Source organism: Aulonocara sp. 'chitande type north' Nkhata Bay, linkage group LG16 (assembly GCF_057382095.1).
Source record: "Aulonocara sp. 'chitande type north' Nkhata Bay isolate Kocher_YH1m ecotype deep benthic linkage group LG16, A_spYH_male_GT1.1, whole genome shotgun sequence".
Lineage (NCBI taxonomy): Eukaryota > Metazoa > Chordata > Actinopteri > Cichliformes > Cichlidae > Aulonocara > Aulonocara sp. 'chitande type north' Nkhata Bay.
Window position 1 is genome coordinate 4,980,187 of NC_141359.1, and position 26,729 is coordinate 5,006,915.

Sequence of the window (26,729 nt, forward strand, 5' to 3'; positions counted from 1 at the left end):
CTTCAAGAGAATCCTAAAGTTTCATGTAACTTCTTCTATTTCACATTTATTGAAACGAATGTTCCCCTGAGAACAGTCAAAGCATCTTTCTCTCCATCTGTGTTTCAAAGAGGTCTACATCGTGTTCTTGAACCGCACAACATTTTATTAGCAAAAGTATCCACTCACAATTACATTGGCAACAAAGTATGAAAAAATATAAACACTTCTGAAAACATCTCTGAATTACACTGAGAACACAAACATTTTACTCATGATCACAGAGAGCAGAGCGAATGCTGGAGATGTAACATTGTTCCTTAAAACCTTTAAAACTTTCAGCATATCTACAACATCACCAACAACAGAAAGATGTTCATAAAAGTCATATTCACATAAAATAAAAAAAATATTAATATTAAATAAAAAGGCCTGTTAGTCTGCTGGATAATAAGCTTTGACTTTAAAGGAGAAAAAAAAAAATCCCACAAATGAAAACAGTCCAGTAGCAACATGACAAAACTTGTTCCAGGCAGACCTGTGTATATGAACTGTCCTCTGACGCAGTCACCAGGCAGTTTGGGGGTTTGCTTTATAGAGACTGTAGTCTGCTTTCCTGAAGAAGGCCACTTCTGTCTCATGAGCTAAAGAGGACAAACATGTCAAAGTTAAAACACACCTCAGATTTTTAAACAGGTATGTTCAGAAAGTCTTCCATTTTTATGAAGTTTGAAATGGATCACAGTCAATCACAGCTCTCCTTCATATAAGTCAGAAGACAGTTATTTTTATTCATTATCCTGGCTGCATGCCAAATATCCTTGGGCAAGATACTAACCCCGTGTTTGCCTACTGGTGGTGGTCAGAGGGCCCGGTGGCGCCAGTGTCCGGCAGCCTCGCCTCTGTCAGTGCGCCCCAGGGCAGCTGTGGCTACAATGTAGCTGCCATCGCCAGTGTGTGAATGTGTGTGTGAATGGGTGAATGACTGAATGTAGTGTGAAGCGCTTTGGGGTCCTTAGGGACTAGAAAAGCGCTATACAAATGCAGGCCATTTACCATTTACCATTTATTTTTTTAATGGACAGTTGAGGTGGGATCTGAGATGTGTCTTGACTGAACTGCTACTAAATTCATAAACTGCCCGTCCCACAGCTGGTCGTGTATGTTCGAGAGAAGAACAACAAAATGTTTAAAGATTTGCCTGCTGAGTGTAACATACCCAAACTGGATTAAGGCATAAATCTACTGACAGATTAAAAAACAAGTCTAAACAATGCATCGCAGTCAAAATGATGAAGCTAGGTAAGCAGAAACCTGAGAGTCATTGTCCAGTTCCTTTATAGAGATGGAAGAACCTCACTGAAGGACAACTTTTGCCATTCAATTCTATTTATATCTTTATATTTATTTATTGAAATCATTTGTTTATTATAAGGTAAAGACGTTAAAATGATACACAGACAACTGAGCAAACCCCAAAAATCATACGGCCTCCAATCAGATATTTCAGTCTGACATGTTTTATTCATTTACAAAGGAAACTAAAATCCACTCAGTTTTGGTTGTTATGAAGAACTGTGTTTAGACTGCTCTGGAAACAGCAAACTGAACAACGATGAAATCACTGAATGCGCATCACGGGCCTTTCTCACTACATGATATTCAAACCACATGTTATTATTGTATCACTACTTCTATTTGAAATTCAATTTGAACAGGGTGAATTTTGGGGCATTGTGCAAATAGACTGAAAGGTTTGGGTTTAGAAACAATGAACTCGAGCAAAAGGCAACAGTGAATATAATCACAGGCACAAATGTAAAAAGAGATGTTTTGAGTCGCCCCTTATTTCTTTGTATTTTCTAGGAAAATGGGAAATAAGAACAGGGCAAAAACAGCTTGTACAATTCTAACGTCACTGGGGTCAACACAGCTCACAGCTGACTGTTAGCTGGGATGTTACTCAAAGTTACATTGGTCGGCTGGTGATGGTGGCTGTGCTGATGCGAATCAGGCTCATTTTGACAAATTAGATTTATGATTGAAAATAATCTCTCCGTCTCTCAGACAGACATTGTTACTGATTTTGTTGCCTGTTATAATCAGGCTCTGGCTGCTGTGCTGAGGACAACACAAGTTTAGCTTTCGTGTCACTGTGTTCTTTGCTAGCTTCATGTTAGCATGTTTGTTTTGGACAGGCTTGCAAAGCGTTGATGTGTCAGCAGCATAGCGCATGAATTGAAAACAGTAAGTTGTTACATTACCACATTCATGAAAAAATGTAAAGTGAATACAGTAATGTGTTACTTTGGACCAAATTATAACCAACACTGCTCTACAGCAAACACTCAGCAATGCAAATCTTACCAACACCAGCAGCTCTGAGGGTTTGGCCTTCATGTAGAACCAGAGTTTCATCATCATCTAAACTCATCACTAACTCGTTTGTCTGAAAACAAAGGAAAAAAGATAAAAATTGCAAGTTTGAAATGCAAACTATTTCTGAAATAAGATTATATAATAACTGAAATAATATTTCTGGAATGTACGGCTAAAATTACTGAGTTGATTCTGAGATCAATCCCAAATTCTGAAAGTGGATTAAAGGGAATTAAATGATTTAGTTGTTGAAATACCAGCTGAGTGAACAGATTTTGATTTCCTTTATTTTCTCTCACAGGGATCATGCTATTACAAAAGAGGGAAGTTATATTAAAGTGGAAGACAAAATAGTCAGGTCCCTTTGAAAATGTCATTTTTTAAAGTACTCCTTAAGGGCAGACCACAACACTCGTGTGTCCTACAAGCGGACACTCCACAGCCTTCACAGGAATACCTTTGCTCCATGAGCCTGATGGATAATCTTCATCGTGTCTGTAAGGGGAAAAAGGATGGAGTCAGATTCAGAGCACAAATTTCACACCAACAAAGTTTACATAGACCTTTGGTCAAAACTTTACAGATATCATGAAGGTTGTTTTCAGTTGTTAATGGTTTTTCTTCCCCCACTGTGGAATGACTGTACAGCAGACATCTTTAATGACCAACAAACAAGAACTGGGTGCAAAAGTGTGAATTTATTTTTACATTGTCTCTAATCCACACAGGCTCGATACACAACAGTGCTGTCACTCGACTTGCAGTGACCATCAAAACGATGAAAAAAAAATTGCTGTAAACGGTTTATTTTGCGACACCACGAAACAAACGATAGCGTAAAATGAAACAGACGTTTTTATATCGTCATCCGATATATGTCGTTGTATCGAACAGTCCTAGTATAAACCTCTGACCACAACTGTATATAATGATCCCATGTGCATTTTCTTTTATATCCAAATGTTCATAAAGTGATTACATTTATTTATACAAATACAATTTGATTCTGACTTTAAGAGCTCTGTTAGCGGGCCCTTAAGAGCATCGCCTCACTCTATGTACATTTCTTTAAAAGTCCCGTTCAGCATGGATTTTTTTGTCTGTTTGTTTTTTTGGTTTTTGCCCTTCATCGCCGTCCTTCTTCCCCGCTGTTTTTCTTTCCCCAGTCAAGTCTGTCCCGTGTGTAGCAAGTGAAAATAAAATAAAATAAACAATAAAAGGTGAATCAAATAGGCTGGGGCGGTCCATTTAGTAAAGTAAATCCGTTGGGCATCTTTCTTTGCCTTTAGACAATAATTCTGATGGCAAAAGAACCAAACAGGACAGGCTGGGGAAAAAAAGAAAAAAAAAAGGTCCCGTTCAGCCCTGAGATCCAGCAGGAACAAGAAGCACTCGGTGTGTGCAGCTTTTACACTGGGCAATCTTTACCTTTTGTATATATTCGTTTTATTGTCTTAATCAATCAGATAAGCACTTTATTAACAAGGGAAAAGTCGTTAGAGAGCAAAAAGGATTGCACAACACAATTTTATAATGCAATAATTAGCTTTAGTCATGTTTCCTGTCCTTCACAACTCTTGTGAGAGCTGTGTTCACTAGTGATGTGCAACTCCACTGATTATCTTTCTGATCTGATACCAAGTAGAATTCAGGGCGGTATCGACGATACTGATCCGATACTCTGTACAAAAACGTAATTTTTCATTGTATTTCATAATCCAATAATTAATTGTATTATGTAACTGTAATAATAATATAATAATATTGCTTCATAATGATTACAGGACATCAGATTACTTGTTCTTATTGCTTAATAATGCAGAGTTCATCATATAGAAATAAAAAACTGAAGTTGTGCCTATTTGAACACGTTGCCTGCCTGCAGCACTGAAGGACTCCGTGAGAGACGTCTGTCTCGCCCCAGCAGCACCTGTCCCTGTCCTCCTCTTCAGTCTCAACATACGCTCGTCATATTCTGTGATATGATTTACTCTGAGGTGTTTGACGAGGTTAGTGGTGTTGCCACAACATCTCACTTTCTTGCCACATGTATCGCAAACCGTGTCGTGGCTGTTTGCGGAGATAAAATACGTCCACACATGACTCCGTTTACGCTCAGCCATTGTTGTGAGTGCGCACGCCAGCGGCTGCAACACATTTATACAGCCGTGTTTCACACATGACTATGTAGACAATCCGAATGATATAGTTTCTTTCCACTGTGTTCCTGTTAATGATAAACTACAAATTTACCCTAAATTACTAAAATATCGATGAGAATCGATTCTAGAACATAAATTACTGGTATCAGAAGAATCAATATTTCAATATCGATTTGCACATCACCAGTGTTCACACTCCAAGTCGAACTCTCTCCCATGAAGTTCTGGACTCCACCAGGCTGCCATCTGTCATATTATTTATGGACAGAAAATCCAGGTGCAGCCAGTAGGCTAGCAGCTGAGTGGGAAACGAGTCTGAGGGCATGGTTCTCAGTCAGAAGGACCCACGCTGGATTTGGAGCAAATTTAAGTATCGGACTGTCTTGCTTGCAAGTAAGAGAAAAGTGAATCACTAGAGTAACGGATTGGTGCAGCGCCTGCTGTGGCTACACCCACCTATGGTCACAAGCTGTTAGGGCTGCTCGATTATGGCAAAAATGATAATCACGATTATTTTCACTGAAATTGAGATCTCGATTATTTGACGATATTTATTTAACCCTTTAAGACCTACTATAGAACCAAGTCCGCCAGAGCTTATATTATTATTTTTTTACATGTTGTAGTGCCATTTGTAGGAGCATTTCAAGTTGCTATGCAACTGTTATAGCCCATATTTTAATAATATGTATGCATTAAGTCCATAGTAACTACATTAATTGCAAAAAAGTGCAATAAACTACAAAAAAATTGAAAATCGTTTTTGGTTTTTTTTAACATATATTTCTACTTTGAGAAATTTAAGGGTTCATCCCTCAAAACTTTAAATACAAAAAAGTTGCAAAAAATAGTTTACAACAACAGGAAATTTATTTTGAGTGTCTTCATAGTTTTATTTTGGAGATACAGCAATTTTTATATACTGCAGGAAAAACAAAAAACAATCCTATGATGCAAATTTGCAAAGAAAACAGCAGGTGCATCAAAATAAACTATTTCCAGCAGTGCAATTCGAGTTCTAAGCATCCCAGCAACTATTCAGAAAAGTCAAACATGACCAGTATAGGTTTTTAAGACCTACGAGTAAAAAACTACAATTTCCGCGAAAATGACGTCACTTCCGGTTTCGGGCAGGAAATGGCGGATATGCGGTAGTTCGCGCTGATGTCTGTTTCACTGTGGGAAGTGTTACGAACAGCTGATAGGAACGGCAAAGCGTGTTTCTGGAATATTATGTTTTTGTTCCTGCAAGCGCTTTTTATGCAATTTTTGCAAAGCTATATGTGGAAGGAAACCGTGACCGAGGACAAGCTGATGGCATCAGATGTAAGTACAACTCCTCCGGGTTATTGCGCTAGCTTACACGGTTCCGGTTCTACAGGGATTTAAAAATAGCTACACAAAACAGAGCGTGCTGCTCTGACCGGCTTTAAAGGGTTAACAATGACTTTAAAAAATAATATAACATAGTGTGCAACACCACTGAAGTTTTTTTACCTCTCTTTTCAACCAACAGCAGTCACTCTCCTCTCCAAATAACTTCTGCTTAGCTTTCCGAGCTTCCCTCGGGTCCTCTTAATCAGCGGTCTCCAACCTTTTTTGCGCCACGGACGGTTTATGCCCGACAATATTTTCACGCACCGGCCTTTAAGGTGTCGCGGATAAATGAGGGAGGGGCTAATAATCGGCTCAGTCATTTTTAATGATCGTTGAAAGCCCAGATCGTAATCGTGATTAAAATTCGATTAATTGAGCAGCCCTACAAGCTGTGTGGAAATAACCTTCCCCCAAAGGGTGGCTGGTGTCTTAGAGATTTGGTGAGTAGCTCAGTCACTGGGGAGAGGGTCAGAATAGAGCCGCTACTCCTCTACACTGAAAACAGCCAGCTGAGGTGGTGTGAGACACCTAGGAGAGGAGTTCGTAATCTAACTTTGCCCCGTGTTTCACTATGGGAATCGCCTTGGTATGACCAACTACGGAAGCTCCAATGACACCACGTTTGAGCTGTGCTCAGGGCTCCGCCCCCTTATTCTAACACCACCGACCAGCCTCTCCTAACTCGGGATGGCAACATCCTGGGCTTTGCTCAGAGGTGTATCAGTCCAGTTCGTGCGGTTTTATAGGCTGGATGTTGCACAGTCATCCCTGGGTCAGTCAGTCCTGGAATCTAGCGCCTCAGGTCCAACCTGAGATCCTGGAGTAGTGCTGGAGCATAGCTTTGGGCACAATCCGGTAGTGGGCCATATCTCCCGTAGTGAAACAGAGCAAAGTTAGAAAAAGAACGATGGGTCACTTCATGGATCTCTGATAACAGAGTGAGATGTTTCACCAACACTTCCGTCCTTGTTTGGGTGCGGAAAGAAAGAGTGATTACATTTCTGTTCTGGTGTTCGTGTGTTTATTTAAATCATTTTGTATCAAGTAAACACATCACTACTGATGTTTAGCTATAACTCCAGGTAACTATGTGAGTTCTATGTAACAACAACAGCAATCTAAACATGACATGTGGGTAGGATGAGAACATTGCTCTAATGACAGCAGTAAAAAATTATGAAGACAATTGAAGTAATGCATACATACCATAACCATATTTCCTGAAAGGAGGTGGAAATCCTGGCCTTGTTGCAATATCTGAAAGAAATTGTTGGATTCAATCAAGATTTTATCTTCTTATTCATGTGTGAAAACACACAAGGTCGAGAATCCTAAAAAACTCGTCTAATAAAGACTCCCCATCTGTCCCACTGGGGTTTCTCACAGCTGTTTTTGTGTCTATGTGGGACACACACAGGGTGGAGCAACAGTTTGCTAAACACAATCACAGACTTTAGAGGGGAAAGCGCAGACCTCGGCCTCTGTGTGAGGATCTAAACGTATTCTACGCTCGATTCGACACAGCGAACACCACGAGACCGACTGCCTCTCCCTCCTGCTCTCCCCAGCCTTCACTCCCCTCAGACGCAGTGCCAGGTCCACCACAAAGACCGTTACAACCTGGCCTGAAAATGCTCTCTCCAAACTACAGGCCTGCTTCACACAGACTGAGACAGATTTGAACACCAGGAGCTAGAAACAGTCACAGGATCAGTACTGGACTACATCAAGTTCTGTATCAGAAATGTGACTGTGGACAAAAGCATTCGGGTTTTCCCAAACCAAAAACCAGCCAGGTCCGCTCACTTCTCAAAGTCTGTGACGCCATCTTCAGGTCAGGTGTCAGAGCTCTGTACACGGCTGCTCGAGCCGATCTGAAAAGGGAAACTAAAAAAGTCAAAACAGACCACAAAGGAGCACAGAGTCCCACCTGTCCAGCGCCAACACACAGGAGGTGTGGGAGGGCATACGAGACAAACTACAGAGGCTGTGAAAACAGAAAGCCTGAGTGTGCCGCTGGCAGACGAGATAAATCACTTCTTTGCCCAGAAACATCTCAACAGCAGCACTCATCTGCTCCAGCCCTGCTCCCATCCTCATCCTCACCTGGTTCCTGCACTGCTCCACTCACTGTAACAGAGGATATTCCCAGTGCCAAAGAAGTCTCCCATCACCAGCCTGAACGATGACCGCCCTGTGGCCCTCACGCCGTACTCATGAAATGCTTCGAGATACTAATGCTTCAGCACATCAAGGACCACCTTTATGTTCTAGACCAAAGACCCACAGACTCAAGAACAGTTTCTTTCCAAGAGCCTGAACTCACACATGCACTGAAGACAGTTTCACCCCAAATCCAAGGACTCCCCCCACACAGACTGCAAACTACGATCACGACTGTGCAATATTTAATTTATGTGCAATAACCCACACTGTAAATACATAACACCATTTATTTTTGCCCTATATCTGTATATTTTTCTTTTCCCACAAGTTTGCACTGCAGCTCTGAATCTCACTGTACATGTGTATAGTGACAATAAAAGGCATTCTATTCTACTCTACTCTGTTCTATTCTAAACATGACATCACTGGTTTTGTTTGTTGCAGTCAACAGACTCACATTAGTTTATGTTAGTTAACCACAGAGTACCGAGAACTCAGCAAAATAAGAACACAAACTAAAACCAGTCTAAGGGCGTTGCTTCTGTGCTGCCTCTGACTGTAGCAACCACTCTTAGGTTAATAATATAAACTGCCCACTTTCACTCAGTCTACTGCGCAGTAGGCGAGTCTTCGTTTTTCGGCCCTGAAACAGGAAAATGTGCCTGTTAGCTGTGATGTTGGGGTTTGTGCCGCCTGTCACGCTCTGTACTGCCGCAAGAGGGCGCCAAACATGTGCTTAAAACATTAAGGACTTGTTTCTTATATCCACCTACACAGAGAGCAGGGCTCATTGTTGTAAATTAACCTTTATATATGAAGTGTTTCATATCCAGTTAAAACCAAAGAACTCTAAGTTTTGAAGCTCTCCCGTCCAGCTGCAGTGAATCCTGGGATTTCTGCCTGCGCAGTGTTTTTAAAGGTTTGTTTCGGTGAACAGATGCTGACACGGGGTACACACCGCACGGCTCTCACCGTCTTTGACGAGCTGCATGAAGTCCTGTACGGTCTGCTCCAAGCGGACGCCGTGAAACACAACCGGCTTGAAGTTCCTGTGTTCGAAGGACCTCACCAGGCGGACGGTGACCACAGCTTCAGCAGTCATGCTGCTCTGAACCCGAACACTCGTCTGGTAACGCGTAGCTGTCCTTCTTCCCCTAAGTTTTATTGGCGATTGGCAAACAATAAAATGGTGCATTACCGCCACCAACTGGTGTGGAGTGTGTACTGCAACGTCGCTCACAAATCCTCCAAAACAATTTACCCTGTTTTAAAGCCTGATAACTTTCACTTCTTGGGTCCTTTTGCAGTTACTCAATAAGATCCAGTTTCATTTGTAGGTTTCTGAGGTTTTGGATCTGTTGCCTTCTCTCTACCTCCCCTGTGTTGGCCATTCATTCACACACTGGTGATGGCAGCTACATGCAGCCACAGCCACCCTGGGGCGCACTGACAGAGGCGAAGCTGCCGGACACTGGCGCCACCGGTAGGCAACGGGTGAAGTGTCTTGCCCAAGGACACAACAACCAAGACTGTTGGAGCCGGGGCTCGAACCGGCAACCTTCCAATTACAAGACAAACTGCCAACTCTTGAGCCACGATCACCCACATGTTCTGTTTCCTCTTCTCCACAGTAGTCACGTTTACCTGTATTATGTTTACCTGCCATGAATAAAGTCGTGTTCAAACCAGTCTGCCCAAAACTTTTCTTCATTTTTCGCCTTATGATACTCTTTATCTTTGTCTGACAGAAGTTAATAGCCAGGTCAACTAACACATTTTTGTGGCTTCCTTTGCAGCTCTGTCTGTCATTTCATGTGCTCTGACTCCAAAATAAGCTGGAATCCATAAAAAGCCAACTTTTAAGTCCCATCATGTTTATTCTGTAACACGTTTGCTGAACCTCTGTTGCTGTCCTTTTTCTTCTTGTTAAGTTTTAATGGCAGATAGCAAACATACCACAAACTGGTATGGACTGTGGATGGAAATGAAGGTTAAAACAAACAAACAAAACCCTCAAATCCTGTCAAACACTATAGTCCATCTTTAAAAATGTGTACTTCTTGAGTTGAAATAAATCAATAAGGTCTAATTTTCATGTTACTGAAGTTTTGCCGTTGTCTTTTCAGCCTCTGACAGTGCAAGCCATTCTTACTGACTTACGGTGTTTCAGATTAACTAGTGACGGTCAAACAGATGTGTGGTAGATTTGCTTTTCAAATGAAACAGTATTATGTCATTATTTTTGGCCTTCGTGCTTGAGAAATACCAAATTATGTACACAAAGTTCTGGAAATTACCACAACATTGTTCATGATTTAATTTTTTTCCCCATAACATCAAGAAATGTTCCACATTAATATCATGTTGCAACGTCACATCCTGTTACAGTAGTCTGCCTCTGTCTTTTCTCTGGAAATAAACACTTGGGGCTAAAATAGCTAATTGATCAACACAGCTGGAGAGAGCTGGAGGTTATATACAGTCTGTGTAAATGATGTGTTAACTTTGTTAATTTGACAAACATTTGTGGGTGACGCAGTAGCTGGACGAGTCTGCGACAAACATCTCAAACAGCAGGACGTTACATCCTGTGGTGTCTGTATGCGAGGCAGCTATGATGGTCATGGAGTATTTTACTTGAATAAATACAGATTCTAATGAATAGAAAACGGCCAGCTTACTGAAGAAATTCTATTGGGGACAACAGTACAGTACTCTGTGGACCAAGAGGGGACTGCCAGCACAATCTGTCTGCTCAAACACTCAGGTATACCCCAGAAACATCTGGATATTCATTTAAAATATTTATACATACATCCTCATTGTTGTGACTATTTTCAGTTACCTTTCCCAGCTATGCCGTGCCTGTGGCGAAAGAAGCTCTGCTGCAGACACTGATGAGTGGGTAAAATAACCAAATCAATACCTAAGACTGAAGCACCTTGAATGGGTCACCTCAGCATCACTGGGTGAAATGTCACTTTGATGCACCAACAGAAAACATGTGGTTGAGATAACCTGCATGCCTTTGCACTTTAAAGACACTGCAGAAGGTGATTACAGATGTTACGCATGTTAAACAATTTATCACTGTTATCTTTGGGGAACTGTCCATTGTTCCTTCAGTGGGCTGGTTTCAGTCATTATGCAAATGTACTGTTTCTAAGTTTGGGGAAACCTGCAGTCAGCTGAGACTGAAGACGCTGTCTTTGCTTAAAGACTGGTTTTAGTCTTGACAATCCGCTGTGCTGGCATCTATGAGCAGGATGTTTGTGGGTCGATTTGAATGCAGCAGGTGTAAATGCAGCCCCTCAGACAGAGCCAGGTGCAGATGTGTGTGCCATGTTAATCTGGTTGTAGGCCCTGGCCCTTTGCCACAGGTGGCAGTAGCAGACTGCTGCAGCTGCTGTGTCATATGTCAATAGATTGAGCTACAAAATAAAGATCATATGCAAGTTTTGTAAATTAAATTATGAAAATTCTTAAGTTAGAATTCAACTCACCTCAAAACTCAAAAGCACACCTGAGTCACCCATTTTCTTAAATCCACTCACTCTCACAAGCTCTTCTCACTCACACTGGCTCTGTTGTTGTAATCACTGTCTAACTGCTGTAAATGCACTGTAACTGCCATCTGCTCACACATGTTTGTTAAATTAATCAAGCTTATATAGACTGTATCTAACTACCAGCTCTCTCCCGCTGTGTACATCTATGTTACGCCCCAGTCTAGGGGTACAGGAACGCAACATAAGTTTGAAAAGATTGCCCCGCCCTGGTCCCCAAAACCATACACAGAGGGAAAACCAATCTCTTAGTGAATGGTGGTTTATTTTTCTACACTGCAAAAATGAAGCTCCGGGGTGAACAAAGGCCAAAATAACAAACAAAACAAGCTAAGTCAGGAGGAGGTGCTATCTAAAACCCTATGTGAAATCAAACATCAAACAAAAGACAAGCGCTACACCTAACTCCCTAACTGAAATAAACACCACCACTAAAGCAGTTTGTTAGGCATAAAGAAAGCTCAGACAGGACCACTTGAGCTTCAATCCGAGGAGACTTGTTTATACCTCACAGACGGACAGTTTATGGGCAGAACGTCCTCTCTGTCCAGGGTGGCCATCTGTGGAACAGTCTTCCTCAACCCATTAGAGAATGCTCTACACTCAATTTGTTAAAAACTGGTTATGGACAAATCAAGTGTGTGATCATGTATGAGTTGTATAGTTTTAATGTTTTATTTGGGAACAGAATGGTGTGTATGTGTAAGTTTGGTGATGGAGTTTTTATTATGAATGAATGATGAATTTTTATGAATGATGTCTATTTTTTATGCCTAAGGACAACAGATGGTAATTAGCCCTTGGCTATAATCTGATATGTTTACATTCATGAAATTTTTATTTTTTACATTTATGTTCATTAACATGCACTGTCCTAAATAAAAAAATAAAAAAATAAAACAGTACAAGGAAAACAATAAGGCAGCTCACCCCTTCTGTTCCAGTGCTATTTACAATGTGCTCTTTACAATGAAAACTAATGTACACACTATATACAGAACTCAGAAAGTCGCACAAAGTCACAGGCACAAATGTCTCAGGCTTTGGAGGCCAGGGTAAGGTCTGCTGCTGCTGTCAGTGGCTGCCCCTGGGACAACTGCTGGTGGAGGGATTTTGAATGCGACCACATGATCGGCGGACCAATCGGCAGCCGTCAGCTCATCCACTCAGGGACCTGCAAAGACTTAAAGGCACAGACAAAGAAAACAACCACCAAAACAGATTATGGCCAGGGCAGGTGACTACAGTTACACAGATGTAATCTACTCAGTACTAGAGGTGGCCATGACAACCGTACTTTGTACACGAAGGATGCAAATCATTTTATTGAGAAGTTAAAGAATCCATTTTCTTAACTGCCTACATATTCCTTACCTTAGATTGCAGAATCTGGACTAGTTGATTAACTCTTGTTTTTTTTAGTGTATAAGTAATAAGGCTCAAATTAGCAGCATGCTTCCATGTCACATTAATCCACATTAGAATACTTACTCACCCTGACCCAACAGCAGTGGGTCAGTGGACCACAGTGTCAGAGCCCTGTTCACCTTGATAAAGACATTTGCCTATTGGGCCCTGTTTTACAATGCAGATTCATGTGAGAACACAGCTGGCTGCAGGTCCTGTTCCACTTCAGTGCACTATTTTGCAGAAGTGTTTTGTGGGAAAATAAACCAGAAAAAAGAAAAAAAAATCTGTTTAATCTCAAATATTTCAATTCAAATGACAAAGAATGTGCCGCACACTGTAGCTAGAAGCTCCGCTAAGACCTTATTATGATATATTAGTGATTATTTGTAGAATCTGGCTTTGTTTTCTGTTAATACAGCACTGTCACACCTGTGCTGTATTAACAGCCGGTGCTGCTGTGTTGGAGCGGTAGTTAACAAGAAGGTGTAAGCATTTTTTTTTTTAGTATACTACTGTTTTTCAAATAAACTTTTTAATACTTTAAACTTGGGGCAGGAGCTCGTCCCTGACCCGGAGTGGGCACTCCACCCTTTTCCGGCTGAGGACCACGGCCTCAGATTTGGAGGTGCTGATTTGGCTGCGAGCCGTTCCACTGTGAGCTGGAGGCCATCACCTGATGAAGCCAACGGAACCACATCAGCTGCGAAAAGCAGAGATGAGATTCTGAGACCACCCAAGTGAAAGCCTTCTGCCACTTGGCTCCGCATAGAAACTTTCAGTTCTATTTAAAACAATCTTTTCAAGGACCTTGGACAACATGCTCCATAAGGCTATAGGTCGATAATTATCCTTGCTGTTTATTTTTCCCACCTTGTGGGAATAATGGCTGCTAACATGACAGCAACAATTGATTCCAGCAGAATCCAATGAACTATGAACCAGGACAAAGTTTCCTACTAGCACATTTCAAATGTTCAGCAGATATCTTATCCGTCCCACATGCCTTACTGTCTTTTAATGTTCTAATTGCATCATACATTTCTCTTGATGACACTACAACATCTTCCTTATTATCAGTTTCATCCATGCAAAAATGGAACTTTTGACACAGTTAAATAGATCACAGTAATGTCTCGTCAGAGCCACTTACACCACCAGTCTTAGCTGGTAAAGATGTTTTAACACTATTTATTCTTTTGATTTCTTTCCAGAAATCATTTACTGAATTGACCTCCAATATCTTTGTGAGGGAGTCTGCCCTCACTGCAGCTTCATTCCTTTTAATAAAACGTGAAGCAAACTTAAACTTAACATTTGTGTGTTTCTTATGATCAAATAGAGGGCCGAAACGCTGCCGCCCTGACTCCACCCAAGCCTCCTCAGCATACAACTTCCAGCCTGGTTTAGCTTTATACAGCAATGGCAATGAACTGCTCGACACAGGTAGGGACTCTAAAATATTCTCATATAAGGAACGCAACTCAGCCCCATGTTGGTTTTTTTTACAGTTAACATCATAACATGCAGATGCATCATTTGGTAGCTCACTCTTACTCAGCAGAAGGTCAGACTGATCAAATATACCCGAAGATCCTCCTCAGTCTGGTTAGACCAAAGGTGTGCGACTGGGTGGACTTTGTAACCACCCATGATCTCAGTGTAAACCTGGACCAGTGTTTTTCCATTCTGTGTTCCCATGTGGATGTTTTTGTGGAACTTTGGTAACACAGACTTCATGTTTGTGTTGTTAAAGTCCTCCACAATGGTGAAAATATCCCTCTAGGTTGTTTGTTCTTCCGTCAGGCTCAGTTTGCTCTGACCCTGCTCTGTTATCGTTTTTCTTTTTTCCTCCATCTGTTGCCAGAAAGTAAAGTTTTGTTTCAATTTTCTTCCTGCCTCATGAGTCCTGCATTGGACTCAAATCCTGCCAACCACACGACTGTCACAAGCTTCTTGCAAAACAAAACTAAAATAAAAAAATATATATACAGGGAGTGCAGAATTATTAGGCAAGTTGTATTTTTGAGGAATAATTTTATTATTGAACAACAACCATGTTCTCAATGAACCCAAAAAACTCATTAATATCAAAGCTGAATGTTTTTGGAAGTAGTTTTTAGTTTGTTTTTAGTTTTAGCTATTTTAGGGGGATATCTGTGTGTGCAGGTGACTATTACTGTGCATAATTATTAGGCAACTTAACAAAAAACAAATATATACCCATTTCAATTACTTATTTTTACCAGTGACACCAATATAACATCTCCACATTCACAAATATACATTTCTGACATTCAAAAACAAAACAAAAACAAATCAGCGACCAATATAGCCACCTTTCTTTGCAAGGACACTCAAAAGCCTGCCATCCATGGATTCTGTCAGTGTTTTGATCTGTTCACCATCAACATTGCGTGCAGCAGCAACCACAGCCTCCCAGACACTGTTCAGAGAGGTGTACTGTTTTCCCTCCTTGTAAATCTCACATTTGATGATGGACCACAGGTTCTCAATGGGGTTCAGATCAGGTGAACAAGGAGGCCATGTCATTAGTTTTTCTTCTTTTATACCCTTTCTTGCAGCCACGCTGTGGAGTACTTGGACGCGTGTGATGGAGCATTGTCCTGCATGAAAATCATGTTTTTCTTGAAGGATGCAGACTTCTTCCTGTACCACTGCTTGAAGAAGGTGTCTTCCAGAAACTGGCAGTAGGACTGGGAGTTGAGCTTGACTCCATCCTCAACCCGAAAAGGCCCCACAAGCTCATCTTTAATGATACCAGCCCAAACCAGTACTCCACCTCCACCTTGCTGGCGTCTGAGTCGGACTGGAGCTCTCTGCCCTTTACCAATCCAGCCACGGGCCCATCCATCTGGCCCATCAAGACTCACTCTCATTTCATCAGTCCATAAAACCTTAGAAAAACCAGTCTTGAGATATTTCTTGGCCCAGTTTTGACGTTTCAGCTTGTGTGTCTTGTTCAGTGGTGGTCGTCTTTCAGCCTTTCTTACCTTGGCCATGTCTCTGAGTATTGCACACCTTGTGCTTTTGGGCACTCCAGTGATGTTGCAGCTCTGAAATATGGCCAAACTGGTGGCAAGTGGCATCTTGGCAGCTGCACGCTTGACTTTTCTCAGTTCATGGGCAGTTATTTTGCGCCTTGGTTTTTCCACACGCTTCTTGCGACCCTGTTGACTATTTTGAATAAAACGCTTGATTGTTCGATGATCACGCTTCAGAAGCTTTGCAATTTTGAGACTGCTGCATCCCTCTGCAAGATATCTCACTATTTTTGACTTTTCTGAGCCTGTCAAGTCCTTCTTTTGACCCATTTTGCCAAAGGAAAGGACGTTGCCTAATAATTATGCACACCTGATATAGGGTGTTGATGTCATTAGACCACACCCCTTCTCATTACAGAGATGCACATCACCTAATATGCTTAATTGGTAGTAGGCTTTCGAGCCTATACAGCTTGGAGTAAGACAACATGCATGAAGAGGATGATGTGGACAAAATACTCATTTGCCTAATAATTCTGTACTCCCTGTATATATATAAATAAAATGTAAACTGGTATCCTTTAATGCTGAGAACATTTCATTTATATAAAGTTATACTTAACATGTTATATAAACTTAAAAGGTTGTAGCTACACAACACATTCTCGTCACAGAGGTTCAGGATACACATTTGAACATGTTGGCCAAAGGGAAACAATCATAAATCAGAGAATCCTCCATTACTTGCCAATGCTATCAGTTTCTACACAAAGCACAGATGGTAATTGATCTCAGAGTAGTTAAAGCAGACCCAGCTTAATAGCATGCTGGTTTCCCATCAGTTTCTTATCAGGAATAAAGGTTTATCCACAATATGGATGCAGAAACAACCAGAAAAACAGCTGCTGGCCTCTCAGCTGGCCCACTCTTTGTTAAGGGCACGAGGACGTGCCTGTCAAAGCAGGGCTGAGAAGTGCTTATTCTTGGAGAAGTATTTAACTCTAGTCTTCACACAAACAGTGACAGGAGTAACCTGGAGAGAGAAGCTTTGTACTACAGTATAAAGAGAGGCTATTCATAACTGTAAATGCAAAACTACTCTAATGAAGTCAAATAATAAAAACACGGAACTGGAAATGAGCAGAAAAAGTATCTGTTGATAACAAAAACATTTTTATATTATCTGTAAATATTATATATAAATCTTATAAATGTAATAAAAATATAGCATAAGTACGTTTTCCTTTTTTGTTCTTTTGTTTACTGTGTGCAAATAACACAAGGTAACACAGACAGTCCAGTAACAAACTGCACAAGGCTATCAGGTCACTTAGCTAAAACAGGCAGGAACCACAGTGACAAAATACCAGGAACTGCTCAGTGAAGCCATATTATACCTTTGCTTTCCCCACACACTCACCTAATAACAAACAATATGCATTCATTTAGCTTCTTAACATCCAGCTGAAAGTGAATCTCTGCTTCTCTTCTCTTGCTTTTTTCATTAAGGATGCTCATCACCAACACGGGATGATTTTATTTGGGCTCTTTAGCTTCCTGTTTGTGTCAGTGCACTTATTTACTTATATTTACTTATTACTATTATGACTATGTTTGTGCATTTGACTTTGTTGTTCAGCATCAACACTTGATTTTGTGTGCGTGTCTGTCATCAGCAGTACAGGGGAGCTCCTGAGAATAAACATGGGTGCTTTGTTAGTTGCTAGCTTAGCCTGCTGAGACAAGGGGATATGAGGAGAGATTAAATCCCAGATCTGTGGAGATAAGGATTAGCTGATCCTGACAACAGAAGGCAAGTCGTGCCTCTGTAACAGATCAGACAAATAGGAAATAGGCACCAGCTAACTTTTAAATGGCTCCAGCTGTCATGTTCACTGGAGAGAGTGGACTCGAGAGGAGGTCTCAGGAAAATCACAGTTCACTTATTTACAATACCACAGTAATGCAACAGTGCTATATTCAATGTGAAAGGGGGAAAAGGGGCTCTAGGGATCCCAGAAAAGGCATCCAAACATTCGTTACTCTTCATCTGACTCTGCTTTTATACAACTCATGCAGACTCACCAAAGAGGGGCTCCAGGAAGGTCTGTACAGAAGGAAACACGCAGTCGGTATCTTTGAGGCAAAACTGGAGCATAAACAGAAGCAAAAGGAGTCAGGGCTTCACCAGCTACGAAGTTCAACAATTCAGCAGTGAACAGCAGCCAGCCACTACCTCAAACATGACTGCTGATGAGAAAATTGAAGACAGATGTGTAGAGCCAAGATCAGGAACCCCGAATAAGTCATGTCCAGGAGCAAAGACAACAACTAACAATCACAGGTAGGAAAGACGATAGAAACTGAAGCAGTGAAATTGAAAGAATCAAAACCTGGTGAGGACTGAGGGACCATAACACCTTCCTCCTAGCGTTATTCCCGCTCTGCAGGGTCCGCTTTTCTGCAACCCGCCGCCATTCAGCACAATCAAGGTCGTCGTTCAAGTTGGTGCGATCCTCTTCACGTCGTCTTTGATTCGGTCTATCCATCGCCTTATTGGTCTGCCCCTTGGTTGCCGGCCTTGGGGGCGGAGTCGCAGTGCTGTTCTTGCCACCAAGTTTTTGTCACTTCTGACCACGTGCCCATACCATCGCAGTTGCGCTCCTTGCATCTTCTCCGTGATCGATGCGATGCCCAGCCGCTTTCGGAAGTCGGTGTTCATGACATGGTCCCATAGTTTCAGGCCCAGGCACCATCGCAGTATCCGCATTTCCATTGTGTGAAGGGCCTGTTCGTGCTTTGCGGTGGACGGCCAACACGCTGATCCATAAAGGGCCACAGGGTGCACTATGCTTTTGTAGATCTTTGACTTGAGGTGGTCAGGTATTCGTCGGTCGCACAGGACACCAGTGACTTGGCACCACTTCATCCAGGCCGCATTAATCCTGGCTCGTACATCTGGCAGGATGTTGCCGTCATTGCTGATCATCGATCTGAGGTACCAGAAGTGAGATACTTTTGCCAGGTCTTCCCCATCGATGCTGATGGTGCTGTCGGTTTGGGGGTCGGCTTCTAAGTACTTAGTCTTCTTGGTGTTCAACCTCAGCCCGTACTCACTCTGGCGTGTCTTCCATTGCTGCGTTTGGCGTTGCAGCTCCATTCGGGATTCATCTGCGAGGAAGACATCAATGGCATAGAGGAGTGTCCAAGGGCGGGGTGCTTGGAGGTCAGCGGTCACGGTGTCCATGCAGAGGATGAAGAGAAGCGGGGACAGTGCGGAGCCTTGGTGCACGCCCACGGTGATGCTGAAAGGTGGCGATGTTCCCACTGGGCTTCTGACTGTGCTGGTCACGTTTTTGTACACTTTTTGTACTCAAAAAGCATCTCTAGACCCAGCAGTCTTAGCTAATTATAGGCCAATCTCCAACCTTCCTTTATATCAAACATCCTTGAAAGAGTAGTTGTCAAACAGCTAACAGATCATCTGCAGAGGCTTATTTAAAGAGTTTCAGTCAGGTTTCAGAGCTCATCACAGCACAGAAACAGCTTTAGTGAAGGTTACAAATGATCTTCTTATGGCCTCTGACAGTGGACTCATCTCTGTGCTTGTCCTGCTAGACCTCAGTGCAGCGTTCGATACTGTCGACCATAATATCCTATTAGAGCGATTAGAACATGCTGCAGGTATTACAGGTACTGTGCTGCAGTGGTTTGTATCATATCTATCTAATAGACTCCAGTTTGTGCATGTAAATGGAGAGTCCTCTTCACACACTGAGGTTAATTATGGAGTTCCACAGGGTTCAGTGCTAGGACCAATTCTGTTTACATTATACATGCTTCCCTTAGGCAGCATCATTAGAAGACATAGCATACATTTACACTGCTATGCAGATGACACCCAGCTCTATCTGTCCATGAAGCCAGATAACACACACCAATTAGTTAAACTGCAGGAACGTCTTAAAGACATAAAGACCTGGATGGCCACTAACTTTCTGCTTCTTAATTCAGATCAAACTGAGGTTATTGTACTCGGCCCTGAAAATCTTAGAAATATGGTATCTAACCAGATTCTTACTCTGGATGGCATTACCTTGGCCTCCAGTAACGCTGTGAGGAACCTTGGAGTCATTTTTGACCAGGACATGTCCTTCAACGCACATATTAAACAAATATGTAAGACTGTTTTCTTCCATTTGTGCAACATCTCTAAAGTTAGAAATATCCTGTCTCAGAGTGACGCTGAAAAACTAGTTCATGCATTTATTACTTCCAGGCTGGACGACTGTAATTCATTATTATCAGGATGTCCTAAAAACTCCCTGAAAAGCCTTCAGCTAATCCAAAATGCTGCAGCAAGAGTCCTGACAGGGACTAGAAAGAGAGAGCAGATTTCTCTAAATCCAGAATTCAAAATCCTGCTCCTCACATACAAGGTCTTAAATAATCAGACCCCATCTTATCTTAATGACCTTGTAGTACCATATCACCCTATTAGAGCACTTCGCTCTCGCTCTGCAGGCCTACTTGTTGTTCCTAGAGTATTTAAAAGTAGAATGGGAGGCAGAGCCTTCAGTTTTCAGGCCCCTCTTCTGTGGAACCAGCTTCCAGTTTGGATTCAGGAGACAGACACTATCTCTACTTTCAAGATTAGGCTTCAAACTTTCCTTTTTGCTAAAGCATATAGTTAGGGCTGGACCAGGTGACCCTGAATCCTCCCTTAGTTATGCTGCAATAGACGTAGGCTGCCGGGGATTCCCATGATGCATTGAGTTTTTCCTTTCCAGTCACCTTTCTCACTCACTATGTGTTAACAGACCTCTCTGCATTGAATCATATCTGTTATTAACCTCTGTCTCTCTTCCACAGCATGTCTTTATCCTGTCTTCCTTCTCTCACCCGAACCGGTCACAGCAGATGGCCCCGCCCCTCCCTGAGCCTGGTTCTGCCAGAGGTTTCTTCCTGTTAAAAGGGAGTTTTTCCTTCCCACTGTCGCCAAAGTGCTTGCTCATAGGGGGTCATATGATTGTTGGGTTTTTCTCTGTATGTATTATTGTACGATCTACTGTACAATGTAAAGCACCTTGAGGCAACTGTTGTTGTGATTTGGCGCTATATAAATTAAAAAAAAAATTGAATTGAATAGAACTGAATTGAATATCTTCATGGTGTGGCACAGGAGTCGGATTGGTGGTAATTGGAGCAGTCGGCCACGTTGCCTTTACCTCTCCAGATGGGCACTGTGCTGCTGGTTGACCAGACTGCTGGGACAGCCCCATCTCTGATGAAGTTGTTGAACAGGTTGGTTAGGATTGAGGCATCCTGGCGGCCGAGTAGCTTCCAAACTTTGGCTGGAATGTTGTCTATTCCAGTTGCTTTGCCATTCTTCATTTTCTTGGCGGTGACTTCTACTTCCTTGATGGTAATTGACGGGATGGGTTCTGGGACGGGTTCGGTGCTGTGGATTGGCTGGTGGGGCAACTCCAAGTTACAGATATCCGAAAAGCAGTTGCTCCAATGTTTGAAGATGATGGGTGGGTCGCAAAGGATCTGATGGTTGACATTGTTGATATGTTTGACCTGGCCGATGTCCTGCATTGCTCGATGGCATTTATTTGGCGAGACGGTAGACTTTGTTCGCTCCCCCGGGCATGTCCAGTTCTTCATAGAGTTGGTCATAGTGCGATGCCGTTGCCACTGCTAATGCTTTTTTGGCAGTACCACCTAAGCTTCTGGCAGTGGCGTGTCTAGAAAATTTTTGTTGGGGGGGCCAGGTAGGGGCACAGATTTGGAGAAGGGTGGCAGATTTAATTGGCAGATAATGTTTAAAAAAAAAATTCTACCAACCCTTAACCATAATTCAATAATCCTATAAACCTAATAACCAAATGCACTTTTAACTCTTATTAGAATGAGATTTTAACCACTACGGTGCAAAGTTTTTAGATACTGCGTTGATAAAGTACAAGAGATACAATCAGTGCTTTGTCAGTGTTTACTCAGCAGTCAAGGACAGCAATATTTACATAGTATTTTTACTGACATATAGTGCACATATGTTTTGGGCAAAAACATTTTTGAATATTAAAATACGAACATTTTTAACATACAATTGACAAATTAGCCAATGTAAAACTTTATTAAAAAAAGAAGATAATCTTCTCACAAACTGGTGTTTGATTTTGAAACAGGAAAAAAGTGGGGAAACAAATGAAAAGACTAACATTTGAATAAAACCTGAAAGCAAGTAAATACTTTCTATGCTGCCTTATGGTAAACTTTGGTAATATTGATAAAGAACAACACTGGCTGATGATGAAATACAGTCAGCTGGCATGGTGACACTGCCAGTATTAACCTGCAGGGCTGGACTGGGACAAAAAAATTGGGCATTTTCACTACAGACCGACCCACCAGGTATTAAAGCCATAAAGACTTTGACTGAAAACAAACCCTGTTGTGACAGTGATGTATAGTCTTGTTGGTATATGTATGATTTCTATACATTTTATGTCAGATAAAAACTTTGGTTGTAAGATTTAGATAATTATTTAATAAAAGCTAGGTATTTTAAATGAGAATAAGAAAGAAAAGTATTTCTTTGTGCCTTTCCCTGTTAATGCCCTACATGCCCCCCTGGCAAAACTTTCCTAGACCCGCCCCTGCACAGTTACCAGCTGTCAGCTACATAAAAAAGGATCCTGGGGTTATTTGTCTCTCAGAAACAGTTCATAACTTCAACTCATTCATGTCACCTAAAAGGTAAACCTGTTTCTCCATCACCTGTTCAGCTCTGATGGTTCAGTAAGGACATCTCCTGGTTTCATCTTCATGTTTCCCTCTCACCACATATCCAAACCGACATCATGACCAGCAGCTTTACAGCTGTGGCTCCAGCAAACAACAGCTGATAGTAGAAATTAATATTAAATAAATTCTAACAACAGCTGATCAAGCTTAAACGTGCTGCTGTTGTTTAGTGCGACATCTGCTGGTTTCCTCTTTCTGGTGCAAAGTGGGCGATAAATAAACAAGAGAGAAAAGCCGATCAGCTGATCATTGATCAGTTTTATGATTGAAGTAGCAACAGGAGAGGCAGGGGAGAGAATGAGAGAAGAGGCAGCTGTGCAGCGTAAACACACAGAATAACTCCAGCTTTGTGTCTTTTTTTCATTATAGCGAAAGTTCGGGACAAACTGCGTCTCTTCTCAGCTCAATACGAAACGTGTAATATTTTCTCTGATTGAGGGACCATTCCATTTTTTTAAGGAGCCGTTGGCAACTCTACTAACTAACCTTATGAATAAAATAAAGTTCACTATCAGTAACATCATAGCACCCACCCAGCTGGCTAAAACGCAGTATGAGTTATTGCAACTGACAGTAAAAAGTCAGCAACATGAAAATAAACTCCACCTAAACTTGGTTCATATCTGACCCAGATAGACTGCAGCTCATAACTTCTTACCTGAAGTTCAGTTCACCTGACACTCGGACTGGCGGCTGTCTCGGGTCTCTCCTCCTGCCTCCCCTTCCCTCATCCACCTGCTGACCTCTGTGGAAGCCCCGCCATAGCCACCACCAAACAACGGAGTTATTTCTACACATCGACCTGCATCTGGCCAATCCACCACCTCTCATTGTTCATGCCATTACAAAAAAAAATAAAAAATAAGTCACTGGGGATATGTCCGGTATGCCCGATGGCCAGTCCAGCTATGTTAACCTGCAACCAAATCTGCAGCTCCATACAGCAATGTTACAACTTAGATTATATCTTATAACTCAGAACTCTTATGTTAGCTGCCCTCAGTAGCATACTGTCTGAAATATTCGACGGCTGCAATAATTCTTTAAGTGTTATTTTTTCCTTGGTATTCTAATTTCACCGAAGTTTACTAAACTCAACAAACTTGATATTACTTACCGGGACATTTATTCTGTCCTCATTTTCTTTCACCGAAAAATTGTTTCCTGCAGTGCCATCTTTCGTGCTTGGCTCTCCTACCTTTGCTAACTTGATGCACATAGCGCAGAAGCCGATGCTGCATTCACTTACACTCGGATATCTGAGCTTCACCGTGAAAACATAATCGTACATTTGATTGAATTTTATTGTTTTACCTTTGGGGTGGCACCTGGGGTGGCCAGTCTGGTTGGGGGGGTGGCCTGTGCCCCCCCAGGCCACCCCGCTGGACACGCCATTGGCTTCTGGATCATAAAAAAATACAGTTGACACCATTGAAGATGGTGGGTGGGTTGCCATCTTCAATGGTGCCATGGCCCAGAAGCTTAGGTGGTACTTCCATGGACATGTCTTGTTCTCCATAAGAAAACCTGGCCTTGTTAGGAGAGTTGGCATCCATCCCACTTTGGAAAGAGCAGCTCTTGTTTCTAGAAATCTGGCCAATTTTAATAAACCTTAATCATTTTAATGGATGGAGACAGAATTTCAGCCAAAAATCTAAAAGAAACATGAAATAAAAGTCATATGAGCAAAACACAATTTGGCACAGTGGTAAGATATTTGTTGTAGTAGTCACCAGGTTTGCAGAAACTCTCTAATTGCTTTGGGTTTTCTTGCTGCTGCTTGGTAACTCGAAGATTCAGCTCCTACCACCAAATCTGTTGTTGCCTTTGTGGTACGTTTTGGATCATCGTCATGCTTGAAAACACATCCACAAACCATCTTCGGTGTTCTGGCTTTGGGAGGTACGTGGCCCTGTCCACTGGTCCCTTAGTGTGTTAAACTCTGTGTTTATAGAACTTCTTGTAATTAATCATTAGTATTACTTTCTGGATCTTCTCCAGTATCATGTCATATATCATTATAGAGTGTTTAACTTCCAGTGTACAGTGATTTGAAGTTGTCTGTTGTTATTTGGCTTTGAATTGAAATAAGTCATCCTGTACCCCTAATTGGAAAAGCATAATGTTTCCATCCCCATGCTTGACTGTAGGGATGGTGTCTTTGGGTCAGACTCACCATTTCTCTTCCTCCAAATACAGCAGATCAAGTTGATGCCAAAGAGCTCGATTTTGGTTTCATAGCACTTTCTCCTAAACTTTCTCTGAATTTAGATGTTTACAGGCAAACTTAGGATGGGCTGTGTGTGTTCCTTATTGAGCAGGGGAACCTTGTGCACTGTAAGATTTCAGTCCATTATGGTGTGGTGTGTTACTGCTACACCATAGTTCTTGGTCACTGTGAGTTTAATTGCCCTCAAATCCTCAATGAGCCCCTTCTGTGTAATAGCTGATCCACCTCTCTCGTTTTCATCCGCAAACTCTTACATGAAGTTCGAGACCGAGGGTGATTGTTGTCATTGATATTTTATATTTTCTTTCACTTCCAAATAATCACATCAACAGTTGTCACCTTTTTGACAAAGTCCTTGTCGATGGTCTTGCAGCCAATTCCACGTGCAGGTTTACAGAGTTATCCCTGACATCTGTTTGCTGTTGCCTGTGGTGGCAGAGGTTGGGATGGAAGACATTCTTTCTGTGGAAAGGTGTGCTTTATACACCTAGTTCAGGATTTATTTATTATCATGTGGCACACAGCCAATCTGTGGTAACCATAACTCTGTTGCATGGATTAAATATTTATGCAAATCATAACTTTAATAGCTGGTTATAAATTATAACATTTATTCATCTAGATTTTATATTCTGTCTCTCTCTCTCCATAAAAATGAATCTACCAGGAAAAATAGACACTATTCATTTGTTTGTAAGTGAGCAAACTTACAAATTTAGCAGGACATCTAATAATTATTACACTCACTGTATACACTTGATTATGCAAAATTAAAGAAAAAGCCAGCATAGAGTGCTGTCAGAACATCTTCAGTGTATTTTACACTCTCTGGAATTCAGCTGGAGGGATGGACACCATTCTTACATTCTTACCCTTATTTGTTTTTTTAATGATGATAGTGGACAACACTGTCAACATATAGCGTATGATGATGATTCAGCTAAGCTGAGATGTGGTGACTGTGGAGGTCACAGCAAATGACTCAGATGAACGCACGTATCTTATCAGGCAGAACCGCTGATGTTTTTGAGAAGCTGGACATCCTTGAGGAGGTCCCCAACACTCCGGGACTATAAATAAACTCAGCGAGACTTTTTCTATCAGCTTTTTTCCCACTTCTGTTTGATGTTAAGCTGACAGATGCACATTGTTCACCTGTTGCTTTCAATTTTATTATGGAAGCATTTCTAAAAACAAATTCCAAAAAATCTTTATTTTTAAACTACATTTTGTCATTAATATGCCTTTTTGTCCCATCTGTTTAATTATTCAAAGTAACGTTTTCACTAAAAACCACTCTCATTTTCTATTACTCAGCTGTTGCAAGCGCAGTGTTCAATTTGCTGTGGTCTGGTAGGGGAGCAGTATTGGAGCTGGTGACACCAACAGAATTAATAAGCTGCGAAGGAAGGTTCCGTCTGTGACTGGCTGTGAACTGGATACTTCTGAAGCAGTCAATTTGTTTTATTCTGTTTCACCATTAGTCAAAAAACAAATGGTCTTTTTTTCTCAAACACAGAGACTGAAGTTGTGACTACACTGAACTGTTCATCTGAAACTATTTATTCGACCCTTCTTCTCAAAGACAAAATCCATCTTTAAGGTAATTTCCTCGAATTTACGGAGAAAAAATGGGAAATGTGCC

General features: G+C 41.6%; 1 protein-coding gene across 1 annotated transcript; it reads right to left on the reverse strand.

The window, feature by feature from the left end:
* Positions 1 to 124: 124 nt before the first annotated feature.
* On the reverse strand, positions 125 to 9,258 carry lg16h2orf76 (linkage group 16 C2orf76 homolog). The gene is made up of 5 exons (XM_086267312.1): positions 9,036 to 9,258; positions 7,104 to 7,154; positions 2,816 to 2,853; positions 2,347 to 2,428; positions 125 to 623 (listed from the first exon to the last, which is right to left on the reverse strand). The coding sequence occupies exons 1-5, from the start codon at positions 9,256 to 9,258 to the stop codon at positions 547 to 549; spliced, it is 471 nt and encodes a 156-aa protein (XP_086123438.1). The 3' UTR covers positions 125 to 546.
* Between the last annotated feature and the right edge of the window lie 17,471 nt (positions 9,259 to 26,729).